The sequence below is a fragment of the Siphateles boraxobius genome, unplaced genomic scaffold (genome assembly GCF_051911475.1).
Source record: "Siphateles boraxobius isolate OS27281-9 unplaced genomic scaffold, OSU_SipBor_1 56, whole genome shotgun sequence".
NCBI lineage: Eukaryota > Metazoa > Chordata > Actinopteri > Cypriniformes > Leuciscidae > Siphateles > Siphateles boraxobius.
This window is the reverse complement of record NW_027509182.1, coordinates 12019802-12032760: the sequence shown is the minus strand read 5'-3', so window position 1 is coordinate 12032760 and position 12959 is coordinate 12019802. Positions and strand designations below refer to the sequence as shown.

At 39.2% G+C, this 12959-nt stretch overlaps 1 protein-coding gene and 1 long non-coding RNA gene across 6 annotated transcripts in view; one reads left to right on the top strand and one right to left on the bottom strand.

The window, feature by feature from the left end:
- Nucleotides 1–12959, bottom strand: part of rgs3a (regulator of G protein signaling 3a) — a 201527-nt gene that overhangs the window by 89967 nt on the left and 98601 nt on the right. The window contains exon 1 of one of the 5 annotated variants that reach the window (XM_077206792.1): nucleotides 787–1177. The exons of the other annotated variants lie outside the window; for them this stretch is intronic. Coding sequence (XP_077062907.1) covers nucleotides 787–801 — 15 coding nt within the window. The 5' untranslated portion in view covers nucleotides 802–1177. Of the gene's footprint in view, nucleotides 1–786; nucleotides 1178–12959 lie in introns of those variants that run through there. 5 annotated transcript variants of the gene reach the window in all.
- LOC143715133 (uncharacterized) overlaps nucleotides 1–12959 on the top strand; it is a 251763-nt gene that overhangs the window by 187621 nt on the left and 51183 nt on the right. The gene's annotated exons all lie outside the window — the stretch shown is intronic.

The following is a 12959-nucleotide window of genomic DNA, read 5'->3' as shown; positions in this document are numbered from 1 at the left end:
TGTACAAGTCAGCGGCTGCCCAGTCATATAAACCTCATAAAGCAATCTATCATCACGTAAGTCACCTCTCTGCGTATGCTTTGCTGTTTGAGAAAACTAGAGCAAGAAACTTTATTTAACAATTTTTCACTTCCTTATCTCAGCAAACGCCATTTATAACCAATAAAACACACACACAGACATAAAATATGAGCATGTTAAACATTCATATATGGTGATCTTCACTATCATAAAATGCTTAAAATATTACTTCCTAAAAAGGAAATAAATCCTAAATAATATCCACAAAATATACGTATAGGCTATACTGTCCGTAAACACGAAGCTTATCATTTTTAGAAGTAAACATAAAATATGCATCAGAAAACCTTAAAAGGATTCAAAGGAAACCAACTTAACCATATTAAATTGAACTAAAAATCTAAAATAATTATTGAAACTTGCATTAGAAATAAATAAATCTGGATTAGAAAAACTTCAAGCAATTAAAAATAAACCACATATTTTAAGTCTAAAACTCTATGTATAAAATCTCACATTAAAACATATATATAAAATGTAATCTTTACTGAAACCCATTGTGATATTCAGTGAAACATAACTGTCATTGTAAGCTACACATTTAATAAAATAAAACTGATAAAATAACAAGGTAATGTATTCCTGTCTTCCCAGTCACAGTCACACTCACACACACACACACACACACACACACACACACACACACACACACACACACACACACACACACACACACACAGACTGTTATCTGTAAAGCAGGTGTACCTTGAATACAGGCATCTGTCCGCTCTCTCACATGTGCTGATCCTCAGTCCTGTCCAGTAAACGCCTCTTCTGCACTTCTGTCTAGATATGCAAGTTCCCTTTTTTGTGTCTGTTTTGTTCTACCTGTTCCTTTCTCTCTCTCTCTCTCTCTCTCTCTCTCTCTCTCTCTCTCTCTCTCTCTCTCTCTCTCTCTCTCTCTCTCTCTCTCTCTCTCTCTCTCTCTCTCTCTCTCTCTCTCTCTGTGGATTTGTCTCACTCTGTCCACGGTTTTATTGCATTTGCTGCAGACTGTGTGTGTGTGTGTGTGTGTGTGTGTGTGTGTGTGTGTGTGTGTGTGTGTGTGTGTGTGTGTGTGTGTGTGTCAGCGGCTGCTCTGAGGCGCGACTGTGCTGCTGAACAAAATGACTGGAGAGAGAGAGAGAGAGTGAGAGAGAGAGAGAGAGAGAGAGTGAGAGAGAGAGAAGACTGCACATGTCCTGTCTCTTTCTCTCTCTCTCTCTCTCTCTCTCTCTCTCTCTCTCTCTCTCTCTCTCTCTCTCTCTCTCTCTCTCTCTCTCTCTCTCTCTCTCTCTCTCTCTCTCTCTCTCTCTCTCTCTCTCTCTCTCGAGACAGGCCGCTGTCCCGCACTGCTAGCTGTTATTTTTAGAAGCGGCCGAGTCGTGAATCAAAAGCTCGCAAAAGAAACAGGCACATGTCATACGCCAGCAGATCTCTGTCACACACACACACACACACACACACACACACACACACACACACACACACACACACACACACACACAGTCCACACAGGTATTTGTGCACATTTCATCAGCTCTGCTGCATTAAAAATGCAAGTTGTTTTATTTTTGAGAGGTCATTACTGAGGGAGGATGAACGTTGTGTTCTCATAAACTAAGGTTTTATGCTACACATTATTCTAAAACAAAAACTCAAATCAGACTCAGCAATAATGACCAGAGATAAAGCCGTCTGATCTATAAATACCTGATAGATCCCAATGCAAGGTCATGTCTCATGTGAAACCTTCAGTCCTCCAACAATCAGTTAAATCAGAGACGTCACATTCATCACCAGCCTAGAAAGGCATTTGCAATTTGGGGAGACTTGACCGAGTTACAAACTTGTCAGTTCTAATGGCTGCACATCAGTCTCATTAAAGTCTCATAGACCCTCAGCTGAAATAAATTCATTCGTCAGAAAGCAATAAATGAAACTGTCTCAGGCCCATTACCATAAAACATATCTGCCATGCAGGACTGACGTAACATTAAAGTTATAAATTGTTATTGTCCTCTCTTTAAAGTCAACCAAACAAGATCCATCAAAGGCTGAGTATCCAGTTTAAATCTTGCAAGAGTTTTTTTCTTTCTTTTTTTCGCTCATATCAATCATCATTAGAGCAGAAGACATTTTGGAGAAAATGAGCTTGGTCCATAATTCATGAAGGTCCGGACTTTAAAGCTCTTAAATGGGATAATTCACCAAAAAATGAAAAATCTGTCATCATTTATTCACCCTCATGTTGTTTCAAACCTGTATTGAGTTGATGGATCCCATTGACTACCATAGTATAATATGATCAAATAAAATAAGAATAAAATTCCTCTTTTGTGTACAACAGAAGATAGAAACTCGTACAGGTTTGAAACAACATGAGGGTGAGAAAGATTTTTCATTTTTTGGTGAATTATCCCTTTAATATTTTGTACTTGCCCTTGTAAAAAAGTGCCATGGTTCTTAATTGTGGCATTTGTTAAAACTATAATAAGACCATTGATGGCTCTTCATTACCATACTACTAATGTTTATCGATGTAAAAAAACAATCTATAGTACTTTCTATAAAAAATAGCCTACTATAACATGTTACTACAATAAAATGTGATAAATTTATGTAAGGGCGATCATGAGTAGTTTTAACAGTATGTCCAACCCGACCTCACACGTACGAATTAGAACGATTTTTGCTAAATCGTACATATTTTACGAGCTGCCCAATTCGTATTGATTGCAGTACGACAAGAGGCTTGTTAAAATAAAGTAAATACAATCTCCTCAGTCCTCCAAAGGTCCCGAAATCCATTGGTGCTTCAGTGACTAATGTTACTTCGCTCAGAGAACCTGTCAATCATGATGTCACAGCACCGTTTTTATAGCATCAAATAACTAACTAAAAATATTATTTTACAAACACTTGAAACAAACACTTGAAATTACATCCTGTAAATTACAGAAACTATCTTTGGAAAAAAGATATGTGAAGAGTAATTTAATTGTTTAGTTGGTCTCACGTCCCGTTGAATAACATGGGTAGGCGGCGTTTATATTACCTATACTAGGACCGGCCACCGGGGGGCGATCGAGGCGCTTTGGCTTCACTTTTCCGGGTTTGTGCGGCACGCTTGGTTTAGACGAATCGTACGAATTCTTATGAGTGAGGTTGTACGAATTAGCCACCTTTTAATCACCCGTACGAATTGGTCGTGACTGAGATAGCGTTGGTATGTCAGGCTCTAAACTCTAAAACTCAAAGGGTTTTAGAATTTTGTTATTCTAAATTATTATTTACAGTGGCAAGATTAACAAATAATCAGATGTCGCCCGAACTGAATATTCCAGCACCACTTCGTAGTAATTGCTTTATGATTTTTTTCACAGAGAAAATAGTAAACTGCTCACACACAACTATTACAAAAGCTGCAAACATTCACTGATGCTCAAGAAGGCAAGAGGATCCATTAATATGTGTAGTTTTTTTAATGTGCTCAGAGTAAATTGTACTTTTTTGGTCTTCTAGAACAGTGGTTCCCTAACATTTTTTTATCTGAGACCCCCTTTTTCCCAAGAAAATATTTTAGGGCCCTTCTTTACATTTAATGATATTGTCGCTTTTGTAAGCTTGCATCAAAGGTTGTTTAATTTTCAAAAATGTTGTGTTTTTAAACAAACAGTATGTTTATTACTATAACCAGATATGTTTTTGCACAAATAATAGCGTATAATATTGAAAATACTATAACAAAAACATCAGTAGGCCGTTTGTAATTTAAAAACGTAAGTCTAGGAGAAGCCTATTAATTGACCCTTTTTGAAACGCAATAACAAAAATATCAGTATTCACACTGGTGTGTAGGGGAAAAATAATTATTATAGGCTATTACAAAATGACTGGAGTCTGGGACTTCGTTGAAAACCCATTTTTTGGTCAGCCAGGGGATCATGAATAAAATGAGCTAATGTAATATGATCGTTTGGCGCTCTAGCGATTAATAAACATGCGTTTATTAACAGAATAATTCATCTTGCGGAAGAACATTGTAGCCGGAGCTACTTCTCTCTGTTTATGTCTATGACGAGTCACACAGGCACTGGGCTACGACCCGAACCAGTGTAAAATAGTCCCAATATAAACACTTATTATAGGTGTACCATAGTGACTCAGGATAAGACAAAAACACGGTTTGGAAATTGGATTCATGATGTACTCGCTCATTATACAAATTTAGTAAATTTTGAACACAAAAAAAAGTTACGGATTGCTGCTTTAATGCTCACTGTTCAACACTTTTCAAAATATGACGCGACCCCCGAAAGAGCTCGCTGACGCCCCCTTGTGGGCCGAGACCCCCTGTTGGGAACCGATGTTCTAGAAGACAGGAACTAAACAAAGCGTTACTAACAGACTGAAAAGAGAGGAGCTGGAGCAATGAAGAATGTGGGAAAAAATTATGTTTTTTGAACATTCAAGCATGAAATGAATGAGTGTTTCTTTCTTGAGCATCAGTGAATCAGTTTGCAGCTTTTGTAGTTTGAGTCCCTCGAGTGTCCTCAGTGTGAAAAGATGGATCTGTCACTACAGGAAAGGGTTCAAATATGCAGAAGATGATGGAAAACCAAAGAATCTGAGGATTTTTCTGAAGAACATTGAAACGTGGGACAGTCACTGGTCATCCAAGACACAGTATTATGATTCAAGGGTATGTAAACTTATGAGCAGGGCTATTTTTATAAATTCAGCTATTATTTTGTCTTGTGGACTATATGTGAACATCTGTTAAGTGAAACAGCTTTTTCAGGAGGGCAGTACTAAATAAAAAATAACATGCAATTTTTATGATACCTCTTATTTTGAAAAAAAAAAGATAAAATATTGGCATTTTGCAGATTCTACAAGAGGTGTGTAAACTTAGGAATACAACTGTAGATATTTGCACGTAAAATTGACAATAGGGCGGCGAATCAATTAAAAATTTTAATTAATTGCACAGTTTCTGTGATTAATCACATCTATAAAATGTGTAATCATAAATATTCACATACAAAATGCCCAAAATAATGTTAAAGAATTATTTTAAAATAATATTTGGGTAACACTTTATATTAAGTATACAATAATAAAGCATTGGCTACTTACAAATCATTTGAAAACTATTAGTTAATAGTTTATTCATAGTTTATATATTGTAGCCTCTACACTGTTAAAATATGAATAGGCTATATTCAATAGTTTTTCATTCATAGTCCCAGTACAGTAATTAAAATAATTATTATTTAATTATCTCATAAAGATATGAGCTCATAAAGGTTCAATAATATTTTTTATGCTTTGTAAACAACTTATCAACCATATAAATGGTGAACAATATTTAAACCAGTAGTAAAATAATTGTTAATTGTTATTAGAAGTAAATATTAGGTCATGGGAAATCAAACACATTAATTAATTAAGTGCTTTAAACCAGCCTTTATTGGACATTAATTGCATTCAAATTCAATGTTCTTTATGTTTACAAACACACAAAACACACACACAAATAAGGTTTCCATGTTTTATGAGGACTTTCCATAGAAATAATGATTTTATGTGAGAATGTGAGAACTATATAGCTTTATAAGTTAGTAGTATAAAAAAAACATTATCTAACTCTACAAAAGAGCTGCTTAAACAGTAATAATTTGTTTAATTGCAGTGACAATGAATAAAGAACTCACATAGCCACAGTATATAGGCTATAAATATTTTAACAGTGTAGAGGCAACAATATATTACCTATGAATTAACTATAAACTAGTAGTTTGTAAATGAATTGTAAATACTTTATCACTGTATACTTATTATAAAGTGTTACCAGTACTTGTTTAATGCTATATTTTTCTTTATTCCGGTACTGATACCAATACTTCTATTTTTTTCTGATGAAAACATGAACAAACATTTCTATCTGCTCACAAGATGCTTTACCCATCTTATCACGCACACACTAATGATAGACGTAGGTGTGTGTGTATGTGTGTGCGTGTGTGTGTGTGCACGCGCTCCAGTGTGAGGTAAAGATAGTCCCTGAGTGTCCAGTATGACGCAAGAACCGTTGAGCGGTCAGGAGATATTTTTAGCCTCTTCCAGGAGTGTCACAGAGCAACGACTGCAGAAAACAATGTTTCTATAATCCCTGGACATAAAACTCCTCATGTCAAACGTGGGACATCACACATCGAAAAGACTACAGCGTGTTTATGAATTACTCATGACCTCATGCTGCTGTTCAGAGACTATTGTGCTTCATTAACCCAAAAAACACACATTAAACATTAAAGAAGCCATATACAAAGTCTTGATTTTGAATAGGTATTCATGCTTGAATGTTCAAAAAACATTTTTTTTCACATATTCTCCATTGTTGCGGCTCCTCTTTTCCCAGTCTGTCAGTAACGCTCTCGGCTGGGTTTCCCGAAAGCATCGTTAGCCAATTATGTTCGCAAGTTCCATTGTTATCATCATACTTCAACGAATCTGTGTTTCCCGAAATCTGTGTTTGTAACAACAGATCTCAACCTGAGAAGCAGAGTTTCTTGTTTGCATGACATGTGGACTCAATAAATCCTTATCTTGAGCAAAATAAGCTAGCTAACTTTTAGTACAATCTATGTTTTTTGGTCAGTCTAGTCTTTTAATTTGTCAAGAGATTTAAAGCACCGTTTTTGAAGAATGTGCTCTAGAGCGTGAGAATGAGACTATGATTGAATCTGGAAATAAAGCAAAATAACTGAAAAAAATGAAAAATAGTCCTCAGATACCATTTCTGTAATTTATAGCAAAAAATATCTAGCATTAATTCGATCTCGAAACAGATGTTCGAGACGTTATTACTCCACCTCATACGTGACATCATTAACCAACGTGGTTGAACGACCAATTTGCGCCAATGTGTTTTCAGGAAACAGTCGTGACTAGTTGATTTCTTCAACGATGCATCGTACTATGATAGTTAAGCAGCGAGTTACGTCGTTGTACGGGAAACACACACCAGTTTAGTTCCTGTCTCTATGAAGCCCCTCCTTCTGAAAAGCACACTGTGCTCTGATTGGTCGGCTGGATCAGTATGTTGTGATTGGTCAAGCGCTTCCAGTGTGTTTGGAAAATGCCCCGCCCCTTACCATAACCGAAATATTGCACACATAATTGGAAAGCACTTTCTCATTCTGGCAAGTTCTTATCTGATTGGCTTAGTACTTTACAGAAGAAAGTTGGTCAGTTTAGTGGAATCAAATACTGGATACTAGTGTTTTGAAGAGTAGCAAGTACAGTAGATATCTACAAGCAAATCTGGTTTGTTTTTTAATTACAGTACATGTGTGAAATAATTAGCATTTAATACTTCTGGTCAGAAGTCAACATGCATGTCCATTATTTTGCAGTGTTTTCTCTAGAGCTCTCTGCAGAGACTGTGGCATTATCTGAATTCATCACAGAGGTCAAAGAGGCATGCATGGAAAGGACAGGGAACCGTTGTGTTAAATTAAGTTCAGGACATCATTGTCCATCATGTGATCTCCTTCCCTTGGAAGAGGCAGCCAACTAACACATACTCATTATATAAAAAGATCAACTGACGATTCAGTGATACTGTAAGAGCTTTTTCCAAAGATATCCAGCAAGGATATCCAGTGCATTACTTTAGTAAGAAGAAACTGGCATTGTTGTGTACAATTCGTTATACAATTCTTACAGCACCTCTAATGGTGATCTGAAACATGTCTTGCATTGTTTTCCATGCAATTAATATTATATATGACCACTCAAATTACTATATTACAACAAAATAACTTTGAAAAGAGACATTTCCATCCCTTTAGTTCAAGTAAACTGGTGTGTTGACCACAGATAACCTGGTGTTTATGCAAATGTTCGGGTCAATCACACAGAACTGAAAGTAACTCTTAATTTCAATAAGGTCCAGTTGGTTAAACGCATTAAGTGCATTAAGAAAAAACAGCATAAAACAAAAAGTTATGTTTTAAGTTATTGATAATCATCTCTAAAGAAAATAAAAGCTGAAATAACAAGTACGGTAAAAATATGCCAGAAAAAGTCAAATAAAACAAATTGAGAAAAAGGGGGGAAATGAAAATTAACAATCATAATGTGGAACCGCCTAAAATAAAAAAAACTAAAATAAAAATACAAAAACTGACTTCTGGAAGTTGCCAGCAATTTTAGCTGCTTTTGCCATTTGTTTCCATTATAATTTCATGATAGGCAATTTATGAGAATAAAGTCATAACTTTACAAGATTAAAGTAACTCATCTATAAAGGGAACAGTCTTGTAATATACAGTACATCATCTTCTTACTCTCTTGTTTCATGCATGTATGCTTTTTCCTCCCCTTTTCCCTATAAATGATCTCATTAAGAGTTTTTAGAGTATTAGAATGGTTAGAGTTGTGACATTTCTTACTGAATTCCAAAAGAATACAGTTGAATGCAATTTAAGTGCAGCATTTTTTTACTCAATATTTTTGTCTGTAAAAGCGAGGGAAATGAAGAATAAAAGAGTAACGGGTCTCAGATCACTGAGAGCACAGAGCGCAGACAGCAGGAGCATCATTACACAGCACAATGAAATGAAACGTTTATGGAAGGAAATGACAGTTAGATGACATTTCCCGTGAGTCGCCACATGGCCGTTGATCCAGCTGCTCTCGTGTCGGTGTCAGAGCGCACTTGCGTGTGTGTGTGTGTGTGTGTGTGTATGTGTGTCACGCTGCTCTCTGTGCCTGTATGATTCAAGAAGCCTCATCATTTCCTCTTATATCGCACAAGAGCATCACCGTGTCAAACGGACACACAGACGTATACCTGACACAATGTGACTCAATACTGGCTATGAGTTTATTAAATCACACAAATATGTACAAACCATAGTACAGGCTTGCCACGTCTATAGAGGGTATGCATTGACGTCAGCAGGACTGAGTGGCAGAAGAGCTGCTGCGTGACTGGATTTAATAGGGGAAACTGCGAAAACGTGAGTAAACTGAAGGATTGTCAGTTTAAACTAAAGGTTGGACTCGAAATAGCGTTCCTTACAACGTACCAAAGATCCAGTGATCCATGTATATTGACATGCAGCCAGGAATCGTGTTTCCTGACATTTATATGAGCCTGATTTCAACACCGGGGAAATACATAAAGCAAAATTGTCTCTGAACGCTTTATATAAATACAATATAGTCTAAATCCATGTGATCACTTATATTAATGTTATATATATCATCATATCGTCCAGCCCTAAAACTTGCAGTTTTTTTGTCAGTGTTTATTTAAAAACATCCAATTATGCAGAATATACTATGGTAAATCAGTAAAGCTAATAGAGCTAGATGTTTCAATCCCTTCAGTAGGAAACTCTTGAAACTCAGTAGCAGTTGGTGAGGAGTGGTGGCTAGCAGGGTAAGGTATGTCATTGGGGTCATCAGGTCGGCACTCCGCTTCATCGACGTTTCGTTGATTGAAGCCCACAACGTCTCCAGAAGGCTCAGCGGTGTACCCAGCGTCCCAGGTACACCCCCCTCCACGCCATACCCTTCATACCCCTGATGGGCTCTGCATGGCAGGCGTGTCCTTCTCCCTGAGTCGGGCCTAAGCCTGACCGCATACCGTCTGTCTCTAACTTGGTGCCCAGTTGGGGTCCTTACGATTGATCCAGAGCCAGTTACTACTTTTTTCAGCAACACTTGACATGGACTTGATGGCCTGTTGGAGAGAGCAACCCTTCACCCCTATTTTTCTCAGCAAACTGGTGGTAGAAGTGGCAAAAAATCCCCTGCATCCCACCTCTACTGGTAAGATGCTGGTCTTCCAGCCGTTCTGGGATGCTTCAGCTGCCAGGTCGGAATATTTGTTCATAAGCCTCTTCAACCCCATCTTCCCATGGTACTGTTAATTCCACAACATATGCCAGCTTTGTTGTTGGAGACCACAGGACCATGTCTGGCCGGAGTGTTGTAGCCACTAATTCTAGGGGAAACACAAGCTTCTTATCAAGGTCCACTTCCAATTTACCTATGGCTAAGCCAAGCCCCCAGACGCGATGAGCCAATCACAGTGCTCATAGCTAACCGAATACACTCGAACATTCTCTGCTTCCACGTCCATTGAAATGCATTGCAGTTAGTCAGTTTTCATTCGTTTTTATATTTTTTTTCTTGTCATTTTAAGTTTAAAATGGTCAAACGTTGTGCATGGGGATGATGCAACTCCGACACTAGGTATCCCGAGAGGCTGGGCGACGGTGTGTATTTTTTACCCTTTCCCAAGCCAGATCTCAACCGAAATAAGTGTCTTCTCTGGATTAAGTTATGCAGTAGACCACAACACCAACTAAACGTGGATAAATGGATACATTAAACGTGGATAAATTAAACAAGGATGTCTACATATGTTCTAAGATAAGTCAACAACGTATTTGAACGTTATGTTTAACATCTCTAACGTAACGTTAGCCTAACATTAGAAAACGTTAACGTTAGCTTCTAGCTTCGTTGTACAAAGCTTTTCATCAACCTTCTCAACAATAAAAGATGATATATAATCTTTCTGTCTCCAAAAATCATCAATTGCCTCCTATGAAATGTCGCCAGCTGAGCTGCCATGGCGCCTTTCACCGAATGTTGACTGTTTGTCCGAGTGAAGGGAGGGGGCGTGGCTTAGCCATAGGTGAATTTCCAATCCTGCGCTGACTGCATGATGTTTGCATCCTTAGGTGTTGTACTATGTTCTATTCTCTGGTACGAAATTTGTGAAGTGGACCTGTCCTGCCGATGTTTGTGGGAGATTGTTTGTGGTGGTTCGCTTCTGTTCCAGTATTAATGCCAGCTCTCTGAGTACTTGGTTATGCCACCAAGTATAGCGCCCTTTGGTGAGACTAGTACACCCTGATAGAATGTGCCTTAGGGATGCAGGTATTTGACACAGGGAACAGGCGGGATCTTCTCCATACAACTCTTTCAGATTTCGGGGGTAGGGTAGCAGGTCGTATGTGGCTCTGATGACAAAACTCTTTTTTGTAACTCTTTTACAACTTTTTTGTAAAGGTATTCATAATGGCGGCGCGCGCAGTCGCAGCGGCTAGGAGCTCTCACAGCGGGCATAGGTTTTTCGTTGTTTTAGTAGCACTTAATATTATTGCACACAGCTTTCAACTGAAGACGCACATATACAGTCGCCATGAACTATTACGACTTAACAATGGAGCGGAATACCATCTTCCTGTGGATATATCCATCCCTCCCGAGATCGTTAGATCACTACCTGGGACTCCCGAGGCTGTGAACCGGAGGAGGAGACGCTGTGAGCGGCGACAGAAGAGAGGCAAGCGCGGGGGAGTGCGGGTCAGGCTAAAGGCCAACCCATTCAAGACTCCGCTTCCCACCATCTTCCTATCGAATGCCCGCTCAATCCGGAACAAGATGGATGAAGTCCGACTGCGATTGACTATGCATAAACAGATGGATAACTGCAACAGCTTGATCTTCACGGAAACATGGCTAGACAGCACGACACCGGCGGCAGCGATCGAGCTAGCCGGCCGTACTAACTACCGAGCTGACAGGACAGCAGACTCGGGTAAGAAGACCGGTGGAGGTCTGTGTATTTACATTAACGACTCTTGGTGCACAAATACCACTGTGGTTGAACAGCTTTGCTGCCCTGACTTGGAATTCTTGCTGCTTAAATGCAGGCCATTCTACATTCCCCGTGAATTCAGTGTTGTTTACATTTGCGCGATCTACATTCCGCCTGATGCAAATACAAAACTGGCGTTAACAAGGCTTCATGACTGCATACACAAATGTCTGGTTGCACACCCTGACAGTGCTTTTATTGCGGCGGGGGATTTTAATCATGCCAACTTAAAGACTGTACTTCACTCGTTCCATCGTAATGTGAGATGTGCAACCAGAGGGAATAATATACTCGACCAGGTATATACTAATATGGCACACGCATTTAGAGCGCAGGCGTACCCCCACCTGGGTCTCTCTGACCATGTCTCACTCCTCTTATACCCCTGCTATATCCCGAAGGCCAGATCCATTAGGCCCTTAACTAGGTCTGTTAGGATGTGGCCTGATGATGCAATCCCCAGACTCCAGGATTGCTTCGACTCCACCGACTGGGATATCTTTAGAGGACAGGAGGTATTGACACCAGGCTCTCTGAATGAATTCACTGAATCAGTTTTGGATTACATCAACTTCTGTGTGGATGCCGTTACAACTTCGAAGCAGGTCCGTGTAGCTCCAAACCAAAAACCATGGATGACACCAAAATTAAAAACATTAACTAACGCCAGGGATATAGCTTATAGATCTGGGGACACTGAGGCATACAGCCAGGGCAGCTCTTAGAAAGGGCATCAGATATGCCAAATTAGCATACAAGAACCGCGTTGAGGCCCACTTCTACAACTCCTCAAACCCCCGGCAGGTCTGGGAGGGCATTAGGGAAATCACAGACTACAAGGGAGTGTCATCTATCCCTGTCAACAGTTGTGCCACCTCAGTTGAAGAGTTTAACATCTTTTATGCCCGCTTTGACAGAGATAACAAAGACTCTGTGTTGCCCCCTCTCCCCCCTAATGACGCTGCCCTAGTCTTGTGTCCTCATGATGTCAGACTTTGCCTACGCAACATCAATCCAAGGAAAGCAGCAGGACCAGATGGAGTACAGGGTCGGGTGCTTAAAGACTGTGCAGCCGAGCTAACAACGGTCTTCACTACCATCTTTAATCTGTCGCTGGCGACCTCATGGTTCCCTGCATGCTTGAAATCGGCCATAATAGTTCCAGTCCCCAAACAGTCTAATGTCACAAGCCTGAACGACTACA